Source organism: Antennarius striatus, chromosome 4 (genome assembly GCF_040054535.1).
Source record: "Antennarius striatus isolate MH-2024 chromosome 4, ASM4005453v1, whole genome shotgun sequence".
In the NCBI taxonomy this organism is placed as follows: domain Eukaryota; kingdom Metazoa; phylum Chordata; class Actinopteri; order Lophiiformes; family Antennariidae; genus Antennarius; species Antennarius striatus.
Genome location: NC_090779.1, coordinates 6,626,771 through 6,646,010, shown reverse-complemented (window position 1 = coordinate 6,646,010; position 19,240 = coordinate 6,626,771). Strand labels below are relative to the sequence as shown.

Below are 19,240 nucleotides of genomic sequence, written 5' to 3'. Positions count from 1 at the left end.
AAAAGCCTAGCGGTCACTTGACAGACTTAAAAAAATAAGTGGCCCAGTCAATTAGAGAGGTGGTTATAGGAATTAGAGCATGGTGAGACGAGATGAGTCTCTGTTGACTTTCTCCTCAGTTCAAGCTGGTTTCAGTTATTCTACACACTCCTAATTTAATGTTCTCTTCTGTATTAACCAGTATTTAAACATCCATCCATCCACCTTCTTGTCGACGAGATGATCGTAAAGCGTCTTCTCTTCAGTTTTGCGGGTCACAACTTTTTGGAGCTTATTGCAGCTGGCTACACCCCAGATGTGTCACCAGCGAATCGCAGGGCCACGCATAGACAACTACTCACACACACACACACACACACACACACACACACTCACGTCTTTGAACAACTTGGAGTGGTCAATTCACCAAATGGGAATGTTTTTGGAGGTGACATGGAAGCCAGAAACCCCGGAGAGAACCCACGCAGACACGGGGAGAACATGTAAACTAGTCGTATAGCTCAACTGCCTTAGCAATAAATGTACGATATTTATTTTAATACTCCTATACACTTCACTTCGATTGCTCTCCTTTTGGAGGTGTTAGAGTGTCACACAATCATATAGTGATGCTGCTTTGTGTGGTGAGCTCCTCTGGCTTTACTGACCTCTCCTCCTGACCTTAGAACTGTGGGTTTCGCTGTAACCATGTTGTTTGAGTGAAAACTATCTCTCCACACAGGGGCATATTCCATATGTCCCAGGAATTGTCTACCCCTGACAGATGACATGGATAATGTTGCAGGACGGCGCCAGCTGTGCTGCTGCAAAGACAGAGCATATGAGCTCCGTCGTGCGTCTTTGTCCTGGTTTTCTTAAATTGACACCTAATTCTGAGTGAACCCAATGTAGGGAGACTCCCTCCATGGAACAGCTGTTACAACAAAACCTATTGACCTCAACTATACCATGACTATATCTCTGTGGAAGTGGGGTTTGGTTAGAGCTCAAAGGCAGAGGGAGTGCTTGAGGGAATGATGCCATAGAATGCTGGACGTAGGGATAGTCTGCCTGTTTCAAACAGAAACGTGTGGACAAGAAGCTGAAAAGATTAAAAAAATCTGTGAAGCAGCAAAGTTTGCGTTTATGTTTATGTCATTTGTGTCGACAATGAAAAACTGCTGCCTGAAGCCATCAGGGCCATCACCAAAGCAAAGTCTTCATCCTACACACTCCTCCCAGCCACGTATGTACAGGGACTTCTGTAACACCCTCCCCAAAGAAGCAGAGCTGCCACAGCATCCCAGGGTCATTACCGCTCTATGTCACAAACAACCATATAGACTAGAACAACATGTCCAATCCCCAGAGCTACAGGGGTGGCCGGGTATCATCAACTGTCAGGGTGCTTGGGTCTAAAATGCTAACCGGAACTTCTCTGGCTCTGCAAAATACACCAACTTGCACACACCTCCACTAAATTGTCATAATCAGGGAGGAGAACTCCAGAAAAAAGGTGCCATAGCAAGTTGGGACGGGTGTGACACCACCCCCCCCCCTCTGAGGCTGTCATAGAGGGGAAGGTCTCCTTCATCTGTATGCTGGATGAAAGATTCCACCTCAATTCATCATCATCCTCTTGCTTGACGTCTGTGGCATTGGGGTGCAGTCCAGTCACCACCCCTGCTTCACTCATTAGTTTTCAGTATATTGAGGGGAGGGGTTTTGTTTGACGGATGTTCCGAGGCCGTTCCCCGCTCCCGTGTCTGAGAGTGGACAGTCTGGGTGTAGATAAGACAGATCTGGTCTCCTCATTTCTAGAAGATCCTGCAGTGTGTTGGCTCCCCCATGGTCATGGCCCTGGTCAGACCCTTGTGGATCTCTCTCCGTCTCTGTCCTTCTCTCTGTCTTTATCAAACCCCCGTCCTGTGGGCACGCCTTCCTCATAATGATGACAATTTCACCCAGAAGATGAGCAGTGAAAGGGAGGTCAGGGAGTAATCAGGGATGAAATGATAGAATCACCGTATAGTATAAAGTCTTCACTGTATAGTGAAGACTTTGTCAACAAGTGGTTGTTATTGGGGCACAAACTACATGTTAGCTGTTACTGTGGGTCTCCCTCAGCTTTGGGTTTAATAAGGTGAGAATATATCGATAAGAAGAGGAGACGTGACGCATGTGAGGAAGGTTCAACTGAACTGTACTAAACAGTCCACTGGAAAAACACTTGTTGCTCCTTTAGTTTTATACCTCTTACACTTATTTTACATGAGAATGCAGTCACAGCAAAGGTCAAGAGGGGTATCAGTATGGAAGGCTGAACAATCAGTGTCGCATTTGAACATCTGTTAACAAGAAATATTTCATTATGACAGAGTCGTATGAGGATTCACTGTCCATTACCACCACCATGCGTACGAATGTAAGAACATTACTGTACGCCAGTGTAGTGGAACACAGAACACAGTTTATTCTGTGAGCGAGTTCACGTTTGAGAAAGCAGTGAGCGATAAACCGTAGTTCAATTAGAACTCCTCTGCAAAGTGACAAATGTACTTAGAGGGGAAATTCGCTGAAGCGCTGAATGCAGCAACAATACGGTGGAATTTCTTTTTTTTTTTATCGCTCACACTATTCTTTTCTTTCAGCTTTTGTTTTCTCATTGCTTGTTTCTTAGCTCTGTTGTTTCCAATTTATTGCTTCTATTCCAGCTGTATTGAGAGTTTCTGCTGAAACTCTGGTCAATTAATGGAAAGCAAACACAGTAGAAGAGTTTACAATTGTGCATACAGCATAGAACGTCAGTACATAGGAAAGAACTGGTAGCACAGGGGTATTTTTTCTGGTGTAAGATAGGTAAAGGAGTAGAGAGGGACAAAAAAAAGAGGATTTTGGAGCCTTAATCAGCTTATCCTGTTTTAAGACAAAGTATAGCTGATATCAGTCTTCAACTGTTTAAAGCTGCCACACAGCCTCTGAGGTGATGTAGAAAAACAGATGAGGGACAAAGTAGGATTGAATTTGGCATTAAAAGACTTTGAGCCTGACAATGAGCATTTTGAATAAGTTTTGAAACTTTGACTTGGATGTGGAATTAGGATGAACCTCATTAAAATAAGTAAGGAAGAACTGAGAAGCCTCTGGTACATTACACCCATTATGATGGAGAACAGGGAGAAAATAATTTCTATGAGATTTACATTCTAAATTTAACATCCAAAAGCAAGAATTAAGGGACTGATGAACTCCTGCTGTGACACATTCTGATATGAAATGAAAGCTTGAAAATATCACACAACATAGCTGTTAAATGCTACGGTACATCTGCTACACAGTGCTTCTGACGTTAAATACTGCAGTTGCTAATGCAAGCTACCACTACTGTTTGATTGTGTTACCCAGAGCAGCCACGGCAAATATTTTTGTGAAACTCTGATGTGAAACTTGATGGTAGAGAGAAAAAGTAAACACAGATTTTAAAGATATTAAACCTTCAACTTAAAATGTAATGCATTTGAAAGTTTCTGTCAGGAGGATGCTCAGCTCAGTGGCCAATTCTAACGTAAGCTATCAGTTGGGTTTGTCATCTTTGTACAAGTCATCCAGCATGAATCCATTTTTCAATTCATGCACTTCAACAAACTTTGGAGCTAAACCAGACTGGTGCATGACACAAACACAAAACTTTTGTTGCCCCGAAAACAAAAAAAGAGAGAGGAGGAAAATCTAGTGTGATGCAAACAAAAGCAATAATTTTCTTTTAGTGCGCTGTGTGCTTCAAAGAGTATAATCCTAAAATAATTTCTTCATTGTGATGCTGGACGTGGTCTAAGTGTATTTTCAACTATTAATTACAAAAAGTGTTTTGTCCTCATTGAGGCAGTTTGTGTTGAGCCAGATGCATCAGATGTACTGTGACCGTCCACAGCCAATAGGCAGCAAAGGAATAAACACAACGCCTTCGCTGGAGCCTCTTTTCATTAGGGTGATTTAATTGATCCTCTACTGATTCAGCAGAGAAGCTTTTTAATAATAAAAATAATGATCAATTCTTTACTCAGATTGAAAGCAAAACTTAATTATTGATCTTGTGATTAAGAACACAAAATGTTTTAATCATCAGCTGCTTCTGCAGTGGTTTGGATTGTCGTTGTGGGTCCATCCATCCGTCTGTCTGTGCGTTCATCTTTCCTTCCTACCATTCATCCATTCATCCATCAAGACACTGGATGAGAGGTGAGGTGTGGCTGTTCACTCCACTGTCTGGTTAGTATGTTCATTATTAATTTTTCATCAGGATGCTCTCACAGTATAGTCTTTCTGCACAAGGGTTTATATGAATGTAGAATGGTGTAAAATTAGAATAACATAAATCTTTATTTGACGGTGTTCATCAATAATTTAGCTGGGAGAAGTGCATGAACATAAACTCTAACCTGATGTAAATTAAGTTTAATCCAGTAAGATCCTGGTCTGTGGTTTGGAAAATTAACCTGCAGCAGCTTTTTAAGACGCCACTTCTCTAAATAAAGATTTCCACGCCAGAACTTTAAATGTTGTATTTGTTTAATCTGTACAAAATAGAAGCATTAAAAACATCATGTTGTGGTTTCACTTTCAACTATGTGAACATGTCAGGACTCCAGGCAAAAAAAAAAAAGTTTTGACTTCGGTTTTCGGGACAGAAAAACAAGCTTGTTCAGAGCTTTAGGGTTTCTGATAGGCAGAGTCTCAGTAGAGCTAACTCTTTTCTTATTTCTAGTCTTTCAAGTAGGTGTTGTTTGAGCTGAATATTTAGCATAATTTGATGTCGGTGTCTTGTATTCTAACACTTCCACAAAGTGAAAGGCATAAATAAATGAAGAGGAACTCCTTAAAAATAAATAATTAAAGCAAACTGCTGTAATACTTTCTTTACTCCCACATTACATTGCTTTTTACAGTTTTAGATTATAAGACATTATTACAGCAGATCACTGTATGGATTTCACGAAGCATCTGTGCGCCACCTAGTTACCCCCACCAGCAGCAGAAATCAAAGGCGCAGATATTTGACTTGATTCAGTGTTCATAAAAATGCCAGATGTGTGATTACAGAGAAGGAAAGTTAGTTTGCAGCATCAACTGGAGCTGCTCAGTGTAACACTTAATATACTGTAGTAGTATTCTACACATCTGAAGTTCTCCGATGTTCTCTTCCCTGTGTTTGCCTTCATGTGTTGCTGTCTGACCAAAGTAAAAAATAATGGCCTGTTTTGTCACAGCAGAGTGTGGATCGTGTACGAGGATGACAGGAGAGACCGTTCCTCAGCAGAGTACTGTCAGAGTAAAGGTGGAATAAAATTTTTTTAAAAAGCCGTCGCTGCCGAACTTCATGCAGTCTGACAGAGATGTCAGGATGAGTGTGTGCGCGTGTGTATGAGCATACATGCGTGCATGAGTGTGTTTGTGTGTGTGTTTGTGTGTGTGTGACATCTCAATGAAAAAAGATTTAATACAGAGCAAAGTAACTCACTGCAGCAGTGAGACCATAAATCAAAAACGAATCTCAAGGCAAGCCAACTCTTAAATTTAACTTGGGTTTTATGTTCAACAGTGTTAAATTAGGTCAAATGACACTGAGTCGGCCTGTTTGTCATGTCCACGTTATGTCAGTCACATCTCACACATTATCTGGCCCCCAGGACACACTGATGTAGGACGGAGGTCCGCAGGTCAGTCACTGAGCACTAAAACTGAAGATTGATGTCAGCTCTCCTGATCACTCTCATAATCAATAAAGGTTTGGTTAGTCGTGCTCGTCTGTCTGAAAGAATGAACCGCAGTAGCACTGGTTTCTATTTTCCGCTGAAAAACTACATTTTTTTAGGTGTTTTCTACTTGTAATTTAAGGTATAGTTGTGAGCTTGATTACGTTAATCAACAACGCAGACTGTTGATTAATGTCCGACGGGTTTTAGCACAAGACAGCGAAAGATTGTTGGAACAGCAACAGCAGCAATGCCCGTGTGTCTACTGTATGCGATTACTATTTACGCTATAAATAACACTTCTGGCGTGTTACCTTTCACAGAGCGAACCACAACAGTGGACGTCGACAGAATGACACACTGACCTTTAAAGAACTGCAGCGAGGCTCTGGAACTGACAATCAAGACTCTACTCTCCCTTTGCTTTGACTGTAATGTTTAGATCTTTACTAGCTGTGCTGCCAACAGATATATTAATGTGAAATATAACTATTTACTCACCGAACTGTCTTCTTCCTCCCCCTTCCACTTCCCTAAAGCCTACTCTTTCATTTATTCCCTTCTTTTGTCTGTTCTGCCTCATTCGCTGTAGGAACGCTGCATCAAAGCTGTGCAGGTGTGTGACTGTTTTCTTTTTTAAACGGAGGATGAACGTCACAAGTGTGAAAGTGTGTTTCTCTGTGTGTTTGTGTGCAGTGGATGAAAAACTGCTGAGTGGCAGCTGGAGTTTGATTTCTACACTAGAGTGATGTGCCCTTTGTAGAAGTTGTCGACATGAGAGTAATCAAAGACGCACACGATGGCCTCCGACCATGAATTCAATGCTGCAGTATGAGTGTGTGTACATACGGTACATACTGTATGTGTGTGTTTGTATGTGCGCGCACACGTGCGTGTGTGTGTGTGTGTGTGTGTGTGTCTCTCACCTGAAGCAGTATTGATGGTCCTGACAGCCTCCCTGGCACTGACTCTGTTGTTGGGGGGATAGTCAGGAACGGTGTTTTCATTGCGTTTCCCTGACATCCGTGGACTCACCTTGGCAGGTGTGTGACTGAAACAGAGTGAGGAAGGGCAGGGAAAGAAAGTAGATGATAAAATATTAAAATATTTTGGGATTATGGGAATATTTCAATCAGAATTTAGGTGGTCGGACGACCAAGTTGTGCACATCCCGCTGAATATCGCGAATGGATGAAAAAGATGAGAACTAGTAAAAGTGTGTGTGTGTGTGTGTGTGTGTGTGTGTGTGTGTGTGTGTGTGTGTGTGTGTGTGTGTGTGTGTGTGTGTGTGTGTGTGTGTGTGTGTGTGTGTGTGTGTGTTTGTGTGTGTGTGTGTGTTTATGAGCAACAGGTGTTTTAATTGGAGATTAATTTGGGTTTTGGCTCACACTGGGTGTCGAGTTCAGTTTTACATACAGCATTGCACCATGGGACATGTGGACGGTCGTGAACACTTACGTACACGTCCCATAATAGTCTGACAAGGGGACTTTCTGATTAGCTCACCCTGATTGGCTGTGCTGCTCATCAATGGCATCCACAGCACTCTCCACAGAACTCAGGAGAGACTGGATCTGATTGGCTGATTCCTTCAGGAGGAACCGGGTCACAAACTGCTCCACGTTGGTTCCTCTCTCGTACACCTGAGAAAAAATATCAGCGTTTAACACAAGTGAATGAAAAAAAAAGAAAAGAATTAAAGGTTGTTTTCCATTAACACGTTTTTCACACATCAGAGCAGCCTGATTCTACTGTTTGCTTCACTTCTGACAACATGTTTACAGCATCAATCTCTGAACTTCCACGTTAAGCTTTCTACATGAGAGCATCAGTCATTACTCTCTAGACTATCTGATTCACCGTAAAAAAAAGAAAAAGTATTGACTCATAGGTAATCAATTGTTTTCATTGATCTGCTTTATATAGTGAGAGCTGCTGCAGTGAAGAAATCTATCCAGAAACAGAATTTCTTAGTTAACGTGCAGAGCCTGACTTCTGTTACCTTCAACAAGACTCAAAGAGAGGATTGAAATATGAGATGAAACATACTGATGACATCATCAAAGAGTCCCTGAACTGTTTCTCTCACGGGGGAACACATTGAACTGTCAGAGGATTTGAATGTTTCAGATAAGACTGCAACTATGGTAAGGCTTTATCACTGGCACCCATTAATTATTTAGGGATTTGACTGCTTGTTAAAAACACCTCCCCTGAACACAACCTGTCTAATCATGGCTTAGCAACAGTAACCAGGCACAGCGGGTCTCCACAGGCTTCAAAATTCAGATACACCAAAGCAAAGTTTCATGACGTGATGACCTTAACGGAAGCATGTCACTATAGCAAAGTCAATCCGGTTGTAGAGTACATTATTAATCATGTTTACAGCTACTACATCAAACATGAAAAAGCATCTCAATGCATTGGAATCATGATTGTTGTTGGGTTTTTTTACTACATTCATGACAAATATCAATTTTACCGAGTGAAGTTAAAATGACTCAACTCCTCAAACATCATATCCAATAACAGACACATTCACAAGGGAAGAGGCTAAGATTCCTCAGGAATTCAGCAGAAGCTGGTGATTGGCTATAAATCAGGTTTGCAGGTCATAACAGCTGAAGGGTCTAGAATCTACAGTGGTGGGTTTAATTATTTCTATCTGAAATTTAAAGCTCTTCTAATGCAATGTAACATCTTTGGCAAACTTAAAGTCATTGTTTCAATTTTTGCTTTTATCGATGTGTATCGGGCACAGAAACAAAACGATAAAAGGATAATAATATATGAACATACAGTATATTTCCGAAAGAGCTGTGAGATGCCAGCAGACAAAGACAACAGTAAAACATCTACATGTAACATCAAATCTGAACTAACTAATTCACAACCAGAACAATTTCCTATGGGTTTAATAAAGTAGATTACATTTGCATTTACATTTACATGACAAGATAACAGCAAATTCTGACTCATGATTAAAATCCATTACACTGTTAGGTGGGTTAAACAGGAGCAACATGGCACCTGTTTAATTTTCAAAATATATGGATGTAATTAATAAATGTTTTTTATTTGATTATTTTGCATAACCAGCAGTTTGTTTCCAGGTTTAGCTTTCGAAACCACAGCACCAAGCAGAACATGCATAATTGAAATTACATCGCATTACTGAGTCAAAAGGCCTGATTCTGCTGTTTCACATTATATTTCAGCAGTAATAGATTCACACAGAAGTGACTGTTATTATATTACTCCAAAATATGGGACACTTGTCTGAGGTTTCGTTTGTAATAAACTTCCATTTCCACCCTGAAATCTCTGGAATATGTTGTCCATGAGAAATAAAGTAGGTCCTGGAAAAGGAAGCTGAGAGCAGCCTACATGTTACAGACGCCAGCAATCATAGTTCTTTCTGCAAGGTAAGACGCAACCTGTTTCCTTTTTAGTGCATAATTTAACATTTGAAGTTTTTCCTGGATACGATTAACGTTCAAAATTCAGGTTTTTTCTTGTTTCTCTTAAATTAACAATTATTTTCAGCAAAATCTTGACGTGCTACCTTGCAATACGATGCTTCCTTCATTCTGCTTCATATCAAAATGGATTTTTGATGAATTGACATCTGCCATAATTCACTATGAATGTAGGTAGGTGCAGCACTGACCGAGGAGAATGGGGTTTGATCAACACCTGAAGACTCAAGTCACAAAATGATATGAAATCGTATCTTCAAATAACCATCACACCATATGTGACATGTTCCAGTTTGGTCTCCAGGGACCGGAGAGGGTCGGGTCAGCTGTGCTGTCAGAAGTCACACTGCAGCGATTTGGGAAGACAATTACAGTTCCTGTGCAGTCAGCCATTCTCTGCTGCACTCTAATCACAGATAAACACTCCCACGAGACGGAGAATCACCCAGGCCTTATTGACTTCCATTATCACAGTCAATGGCTTTTACTCACAATCACACACGTGTCCAAACATAACATATGAACCCTCAAACTTCTACAATTCTCTTCTCAGTGTGCCCATCTGTTGGGTGGTCCAGTCAGGTCATTCTGGTTCATAACGTGATTGGCTCAAAGCATAAATCACAGCCCTGGGTACACAACTACCGACTGAAACCACTATGATGAGAGGATCAGAGGGGTCCTGCTCTCATCCATGAGGCGCTGAAAACACAATCAGAAATCAGACATCACAATAGTGAAACAGTAACCACAACCATGAAGAGACACGGGCACACAAGTGCGGACGAAGTTCAACACGGATCGCCTTTGAAAGAAGGAAATGGTCGGCATGATTGTGAATGTGGGCTTCAAAAACGTTTTGGCAAAAAGGATGTTGAAAATTTTGTGAAACTTCAATGCAAAAATTTCATAAATCAACGCGTTGTGATTTTTTTTTATTTACCATCTGTCTTTCTCTCTTTGCTGAATGTGTCCATCTCCCCCTCTCTCCCTGTTTCGGTCCCAGGGGCCTGGCTTCAAACCCTGGGATAGAAAAGCTGTGATCTATAATTCACACAGATCGCTGACCTGGGAGGAGATACACCGTCAGTCTCTGCTGACTCTCCAAACACAGGCTGCTGATTTGTTACGGCACACTGCAAATGTTTCACTGGCAGCAGCTTCATCGACAAGTCATTTATTATTATTACTTAATTTATTATTATTAAAGATCCATACTGCATTTTAGGAGTACTGTGTATTACTTGGGATGGATAGACAGTGACTATTACAAGTAGTTATAGTGTGCTTGTAAATTTACAAGACCATACTGGTTGCTGCTGTGTCAGCATATTTACTGTAAATGTTCAAAAAATGAATCAACGCTGAATTTGATAATATTTAAAGAAATAGATTGTACTTATATAACGGTCTAGTCTGACTGACTATTCAAAGCCCTTCGCAACAGAAGCCAGCGTTTACCCATTCACACACACAGGGGAAGGCACCTTCTCCTCACCAGTAGCACTTATCATCATCCACACACCAATACTAAGAGGCTGTTCACCACAAACTGGTAAATGTTTGTTATTTTTGGTCATTTGTTAACAAGAGAACTTCTGGAAATGGGCTCAATCTCAACTCTTCTAAAAATGTTGATATCACAGCCCAGCATACGTATTACACAAACACTTCACTTTGTTAAAAGCGAACTGGTTTTTCGTAATACAAAGAAATAAAAATAATAAAAGTCAAAGATAACAATTAAAAAAAACGTACTACTGTTTGTGCTAATGTGACTAATCTGCCTGAAATTAATTAGTAGAATCAAAACTTTAGGGGTCTGACAAACTGTGTGAAATGTCATTGAATCCTGACATCCCATGATGCTCTGATGTTTTACATTTATGTTTACAGTGCATTCCTGCAAACAGTAATATTTATGCCATTCCCGTATTTGGACATGCTCTGGTAGGTGCGTGCTTGCTTCAAAGATGGAGGAGTGAGTGTGTCTCAGTGTGTGTTTTTGTGCCTGCTTATGTGCAATGATTAATGGAGGACCTCTGTCGAGGTCGTCACACCTTCCAGGATGTCTATTGTCATTGTTCACAAATCATTCATTGTCATTGTTCACAAATCATTTGAAATAGCGCACGATGGCAGCACACACGCAGACGCAATCAGCCTGGCCTTTTCATTGTAAAGCAAAAATGACGTGACTTCTATAAGACCTGAAATATCTAATCTGGTACGAGTAATTGACCGAGCCAGCAGCCACTCTGTGTGTGTGGTTGAGTGTGTGTGTGTGTGTGTTTATTTGCTTTAAATCTGGTGTACTGTACTTGAGGCTAATAAAAAATCACTTTCTTATCACCCACCTACACCGTCCCCATATGGAGATCACAGCCTCGACTGCAGAGTGCTCACACGCGTTCTCCTGTGATAAGATGGATGGTGGATGATTACAGCAGGCTGTGGAACGTGGTAATCAGTGATTACAGTGGTTTGTCTAGTTGGGGGAAATTATTCCATCTTCAGATGGTGATAGAGGGGCTTTGTGTAGGGGCAGAGGGAGAAAGATAAAGCCTTCCAGTTATCTGCTTGGAATGTTCGCACACATATATCCAGACATAAAGCAGGAGTTTTTCTACGCTTGGAAACAGAGCTGCTGTATCTGCTTTCCCCTAATGCGTATCTTTTTTAGAACTGTGGATTTAGTCTTCAATTCCATATATTTTACTATTACATAACATGCGAAGAAGAAGACATGAGAAAATAAGTCTCAGTGTGCTTCATTTTCACTACAAATTTTAAACCGCTAAAAAAAATGGTCAACTCTGTCCCCCGACCTGTGTGATCCAGACCCTGACATCTCATCTGGACCTTCAGAACAATCATGGAGAGCAGTGTTTCTATTTCAAGCAGCCTATGACACGGTTGTGTCTAATTCACTTGGTGAAATGCTGCTCAGACAGATGTGCCCATCGACAGAGGGATGGGAGAGTCAGAGATGTGGTCACACAGCCTGCTGTTAAAAATGAGACGTACAGCGCATTATAAAAAACAGAACAAACAGAATCTTCTTTTTATCTTATAAGATGTAGTGATTAAGTCAACAGTTATTGTGCGACTGTAATCACCTTTGAATCAAATCAGAAAATACTGTATGCCCTTACACACTTCTCTGGCTTCTTAAAGTACAAATATATATTTGTACTTATTAAAGTACAAATATAAATGTACTGAATGTTCAACTATGCTGTGAAATACAAATTATTAAGTTGGATCATTCAGTACATTGAGCAATGAGGAATTATGTGTAGAAAGTAGTACAATACTTTAGATCATTTAGGAAAATTAGAAATTATCTAAATGAATATAAAATTCCAGCGGATACAATGAAATAAATATTCCACGACAACACAAGCGGCTTCCATTTAATAAACAAAGACAACATAAACAACCTTCTGTCTGTGTTGTCGTCTACAGATTAATTGCGTATAAGGACAGACCTGTCTCTGGTCGTTGCTCACTGAAATTCATGATGCTGTCTGTAGATTCCATCCATCTATCTCCAGACACATTGAGCTCTCCTTCTGCTGTGCTTCATCACGTCACAGAAAGTCAATCTCATTGATTTCATTCACTCTTAACAAACTGGGAGGATTGAGGTCAACATAAGAATGTCAGTTCACAATAGCGTCCCCCAATCTGTAATGACAGGCTACTGCATAACAAGACACTGAGTGGCTCTTCTGTATATCCTCTGATCCAGTGTAGTGTCTGTGTTGGACTGTAGTGGTGATTCATCTACATAATGATACAGTAGAGATCTTGAATGTATGCATGAAGCAGTCTGAGAGAAGAAAAGCTGGAAACCATACAGCTATGAGCGTAGGAGAGGGGGCGCGATGCTGATATTTATCCATTGTTCGTTCTCAATGTTAAAAGAAAACTGAGTCATCTGGAGGAGAGGAGAGGAAAGGAGAGAAGAGAAAGCGTCCATCGTTTCATAAAGAAGTATGTGACACTCTCAGTCTGGCTTTCAGACGTCCTTCCAGAACTCACAGATGTTCTGGACACCCAGACTTCTCTAGTTGGTTCTTGTGCATCAGCCATATGGCCAATTACACAGAGCCTGATGAAAGGTTTATAAGACTGTATAGACTTTTTCTTAGCTCAATATATCAATATGAATAAATGGAAAGAAAAAACCTCAGAAAGCGAAGGGAACCATCTTTTTAAAAGTCAACAGACCAGAATACTGCACAAGCAAATGGTTTGATACTTTGCACTGAGAACAAAAGGCTCATTCATCTCCCACCCCTTGATCCAGATGAGGTCGGTATCTACTGTATTTGTGGCTGCTCTGGATCATGTGCAGTCCTCCACTGGGGGTCTTCCATCCATCTTTCAATGACAAACTTGTACAGGAGCCCCCAACTGACGGAGCCACAAAACCCCGTCCACCTTGTCTTCCTTACCTCAGGCAAAGTCTACAAGTCCAGGACTCACTGACTCACGGTGTGACTCACTGACACCTTATCAGAGTCACACTCCATGTCCCCTTCAACAGACATCTGAGCACAAACTGCTCTTCAGCAGAAATGACATTTTCATTACCATCACAGGAACCGGTTTCCTCAGCCTTCTGACTGGACATCAGCAGTGGAATCCTGAGAGCTGTTCCTGTTATCTGCAGCCACAGCAGCACCTGGTCTGTTTGACTGGGGCTTCCCCTTTACAACTACACTACATACAGACTATGACGGAGCGGTTCTATTAACCTGAGATCCACCTTATTATGTGGACATGTAAAATGTTTGTGTCCGACATCACCTCACTCGAAGCAGAGCTAGTATACGCCAGGTAACGTTCACCTCCAGGACCCTGAGGGACACCTCCAGAGTTTGAGAGTGACAATCCAGGAACATGAAGACCTGCTGTCTCAGAGTTGGCACCTGCTTAAGTTTGAGGCTTTTACATTACAAAACTTTAGCAAATTGACCAAACCTAAGGAGTTCATTCCCCAACAGCTCATTCGGAATGTATGGTGGAACACCAGAACCAGAACCAGTGGAACACCAGAACCAGATTTAGGCAACAAACAGCAGCACCTCTATATACGTAAGTTGGAAAACCAGCTACTCATCCTAAACTAATAAAACCGCAGCAGTATTCATTCTAGCAGCAAACCACCCCACCTGTTCATCAGCCACAAACAGAACATTCTCCACCCTCACATGAGTGTCTGACAGAACTATCTGAACCCCTTGCTGAATGGACGGAGGTGATCTCTCAGTAGACGCCGTTCCTCCCAACAAACACTGGGTGTATCCAATCAACTGACTAACACGGTGAAAACAAGGGGATACAATTGAAATTGAAAACCATTCAAATTTAAACTCACTCTTCGGAATCAGATCAGATTGGATGGACCAGAGGAGAGGATTTTGTCCTTCATTAAGCAGTATTTAATATCAGAGATGTTGAAATAGAACGGGATGAACATCTTTCCTTTTGTCCTCTTTAACTGTTAAATTAGCCATACATAGTAAATTTATTGTTTTGCTCAAAATAATGAATATACACCAAATATCAAGTAGACACTCTACAGACAACATTCTATTAGTGGTAACCTTTAATTTTAATCCTTCAGGAAAAGCACATGCATCTTAAGACGGTTTTAATGCTTTTACTTTAGAGGCTAAAGTCTTCAGCTAAATCGGTTTGGGATCCTGGGGCTTACGGAGACGTGGAATACGTATGCCAAAAGAGCTGTAGAGTCATTTTCTGTTTGTTTTCAGCTGTTTTTGTTTCTTTTTTGTTTCTTTTTTGCTTTTTTTTTATTTTTTATTGTTTGATAGTCCTGTTGTTCAGCAGAATGATGCAATCCTGTTTTGCAGCTAAGCCTAACAAACGCAATACTTTGCCCAACATTTCATCAACATAAGACTGAATAGATAATGAATGAGGCTTATTTTGGGGGGTGAAAAAGTTTTCAATTAAAAGGTGATAATGTTGGTTTCGATCGGATTAGATGTTCTACCCAATCCTCTTTTCCTCCTGCCACTCCGTCACCGCTGGAGAGACAAGAAGAGGTAAGAGAGAGAAGATAATGTAAAGCTGTGGTTCACAGGATCTATCCTGTGAGCAGTTTCTGTTCGTGAACTTCCTTTCCACTGGTCTTCAAATAACCGCAGGCAGTACAACGCCCACATCTTAGCCAACCAAGACGTGCCTCTACAAGCTTCCCCAGCTGTCTATTTCTAGAATTTCTATTACTTGTTATTGGTTTGATATTTTCTCACCATGGTGATCAATAAACGTTGTTTCAATTGCAACATATATGACCATTAGAGGTTGTGTTGACTGTAGGTGGTGGTGTTTCTTTCAGTTCACGCCTTAAGCGGAATAAACTTTTATTTCACAAGTCTGTGTAGAGGCAGCGCCGTCTCCCTATGGCAGTTCTCATTCTGATTGGATAACAGAGGAATAATAGAGGTTTGATGTATTAGGAAGCACAAGCCTAGCTCCCTGGCTGGTCCGCTACCTCTGAAAACCCCCACTACCCTGGCTCAGCTTCACACACATCAACCAATTAAAATGGTCTCCTAGCAACCGCAGTCAATATGTCTCTAAGGAATACCATTTTAGCAATATGCAGGAAATCATATCTGAACAGCAAACATCTTAATACACACAAAATAAAAAATATGAGTATTACAAAATGTGTCACAGACTCACAATTTTGTTAAGTCACACGGATCTTTCTGGATGAATCTTCTACAGCAGCTACACATTACCTACACATTACCTACACATTACAATGATCTGAATTAAGCAGCAGGTCTTCAGTTTTATGCCTCATTTGCAGTCAATGCAGACTCTCAGTTACTCTTATCATTGCTGATAGCAGATGGTTTATTTTTCTGGACAGAACATGTGCAATATGTGTTGTATATTTTCCACAACCTAAATGGGGTTTGGATGAAATTCAGTGGCAGGAGAGGGGGAGACGGTGGGAGTGTTAGAGGGACCAGTGGCAGGGATAGTGTGCAATCACAGCCTTGTTGTAACAATCCCTTTCTCTGCCTTATCTGCAGAAGGATGCTGGACCTCAGGACAGTCTGCTTCATTCACAGACTGAAGACGGAGATCCAACTCAGACTCGCTAAAAATCAGTCAGTCAATATATCCTTGGTGCCAGAGAGAGAACCCAAAGAGGCATTGGAGCGTAAGTTTACACAAGGTTCTCGCATTACACAATGTAATATTCTAAAAGTTTGTTTGTTCGTTCATTCATTCATTCATTCATTCATTCATTCATTCATTCATTCATTCATTCATTCTTTTTCAATACCCGCTTCTTCCTCTGTCGCAGGTCACAGGGTTCATGGAGTCTATGTCAGTGGATTTGGTGCAGGGTACTCTCCGGGCGCGACGCCGGTGCACTGCAGAGCCACATGAAGGACAGACAAACACACACACTAACACACACACAACCACACACACACACACACACACACACACACACACACACACACACACACACACACACACACACACACACACACACACAAAACAAATAAAAGCAGCATGCATGAGTGTGTTCTGATTAATTACTCAATCTTCATACTCTTGGGTCATTGAGAGTTTGATGAGTTTTCACTGGCTGAGTCTGTCTGTCTGTCTGTCTGTCTGTCTGTCTGTCTGTCTGTCTGTCTGTCTGTCTGTCTGTCTGTCTGTCTGTCTGTCTGTCTGTCTGTCTGTCTGTCTGTCTGTCTGTCTGTCTGTCTGTCTGTCTGTCTGTCTGTCTGTCTCTGTATGTGGTAGAACACTAATGGTCAGTTAGTATGACTGACAACCCCCTGCTTCTCCTCTGGAGACATCTACCAGTCCATTAGCAAGACACTAAGCTGAGAATGGACACATGAACACACCCACACACACACACACACACACACACACGGATATGCGCACACGCACACACATACTTCATTATCAGCATCTATTTCCTGCCAGTCAGAGTTAAGACATACGGATCTCATACGACACATTTAAGCAACAAAATTTAGATTTTAATTGTAGTTTTTAGGAGTGAGTGTGTGCGTGTGTGTTTGTCTGTGTCTCTGTGTGGCTCTGCAGTGCACTGGCGTCGCGCCCGGAGTTTCCCCCGCCTCACGCCCTCAGTCAGCTGGGATAGGCTCCGGCTCCCAGCGACCCCCCACAGCGGATGAAGCGGTGTATATAATTAATTTTTTGACATAAATGCTGCTGTAAAGCAGATATAAGCCTTATTTATTACTGCTTTCCTGCCTGTCAAAGGCCAAAACTTTTATGTAATGGTTTTTACATGTCATTTGCATTAATACAAATAAACACTCCATCCATCTGCTCTTCGGCTGGTCCGCCTGTCAAGTTTTAGACCTCTAGATCTATCCTATCCTACCCTAACCTGACCTAGTATATCCTATCCTGCCTCATCTCATCTCGGACAGTCCTGTTTAATTTTATTTTGGATCCACTGAGTCAAACCAGGCTACATTTGTTTGTGTTTGTGCTTCTGGCATGAATTTCAACTGCTCCCCTTCTGGAGGGATTGTATCTCCCCATCTCAGCTTTTGTTGATAAGACACAACATTAGTGGCTCTGTCCTGCTCATTAATGGAGTTTAATTACAGTCCAACTCCACTCCTTGTTTGAAAGGTTTCAGTTGTTGTTTGTGCAACTGTTATCATCATAAAGCTATGAAATGCAGAAAGTTGTGATGGCAATAGTAACAATGGATGCGGGGCTTTAATACATAATTATGAAACATAGAAATAGAGTTAAATAAGTAATTAACTTAAAGCAATGGGAATACGTGTGTTTCCAGGTAAGACTGAAAACACGGTAAAAAATAAAAAAGTTATTCAAAAAGGTGTGAGTTCAATAATGTGGAGGACGAAGAGGAAGGAGGAGAAAGGAGGACGAGCTGGGGGGTTGTAGAGAAGAAAAGACAAAAAATGGGGGGTGAGCGAAAATATGTTTCATTTGTAGGTTGTTCTTTCTCTCTCACTCAACTGCATATCAAATCCCAAAGTGGAGCTCTTTGCTCTCCTTTCTCCTTTCTAATTACCGTCACACACACAAACACACACAAAAAACACACACACACACACACTGCTACAGTACCCTGCATTATTCATGCATCAGTCAACACACACCCAGTTGACAACACCACATACACCCTTTCTCTCCCACTCTCACACATTCAGACAAATTATTCATGTCCACATCTTTAACGGTTGTGGGTCAAATTCAGGACTCTTGCAAAGGTATGCATTTAAAAATAACTCACAGTACAGTTACATAGAGAGGAGCCGTGGGCAGGAGCTGCACCATGACGTAAAATCTCATTTAAAAAAAGTCATGATAGTAGATCCTCTTTTTCTTTATGCTGCCATATAATTCATGAATTTTGGAGACAACACTTCCACCCCATTAAAGGCCCTGGTCCTAATTAATGTTAATGTGCATTTGCATTCGTTAGCACAGTTATTGTCACTCTGTGGCTGCTTTCAGTGTATATTGACCTACTGCCACCTAGTCAGAGCTAATATATTAAAATCAACTGCTGTATCATCAAACAAGTCAAGTGAAAGAGATATTTCCTCCAACCTGACCAAAAAAACTGTGCATGACTATATCATACCTCCTTCAATCCTTTAGCAGTGGACAATGTTTTGGATGTATTCTATGAAAACAATGACTATAAATCAAGATAACCTGAAAATGACATTTTTCAATGAAAATTTCCGTTTGTAGAAAGAATAAAATATCTGTAAAATTCTGATGAAGCTATACAGTTCTTGGAATATGCATAAAATGAGTGCAGACGCACTGATGAATAAATCCCTGCATGCTCAAGGTATACAAAGTAGAAACTTGACTCATGAATAATTAGGGAAACTAGTTTCCGATCGGCTGGTCATGTGACTCTGCTGTGCTGTGAGGTTCTTTCATTTTATTGAAGGTGCCTATAAGAAATAGAAGAATGTGTAG

At 41.0% G+C, this 19,240-nt stretch overlaps 1 protein-coding gene across 1 annotated transcript in view; it reads right to left on the bottom strand.

Annotated features, from left to right (window-relative positions):
* The window catches only part of necab2 (N-terminal EF-hand calcium binding protein 2), a 107,375-nt gene that overhangs the window by 39,826 nt on the left and 48,309 nt on the right, over positions 1-19,240 (bottom strand). The window contains exons 6-7 of the mRNA XM_068313129.1: positions 7,239-7,375; positions 6,659-6,783 (exon numbers count right to left, since the gene is read on the bottom strand). Coding sequence (XP_068169230.1) covers positions 6,659-6,783; positions 7,239-7,375 — 262 coding nt within the window. The remainder of the gene's footprint in view (positions 1-6,658; positions 6,784-7,238; positions 7,376-19,240) is intronic.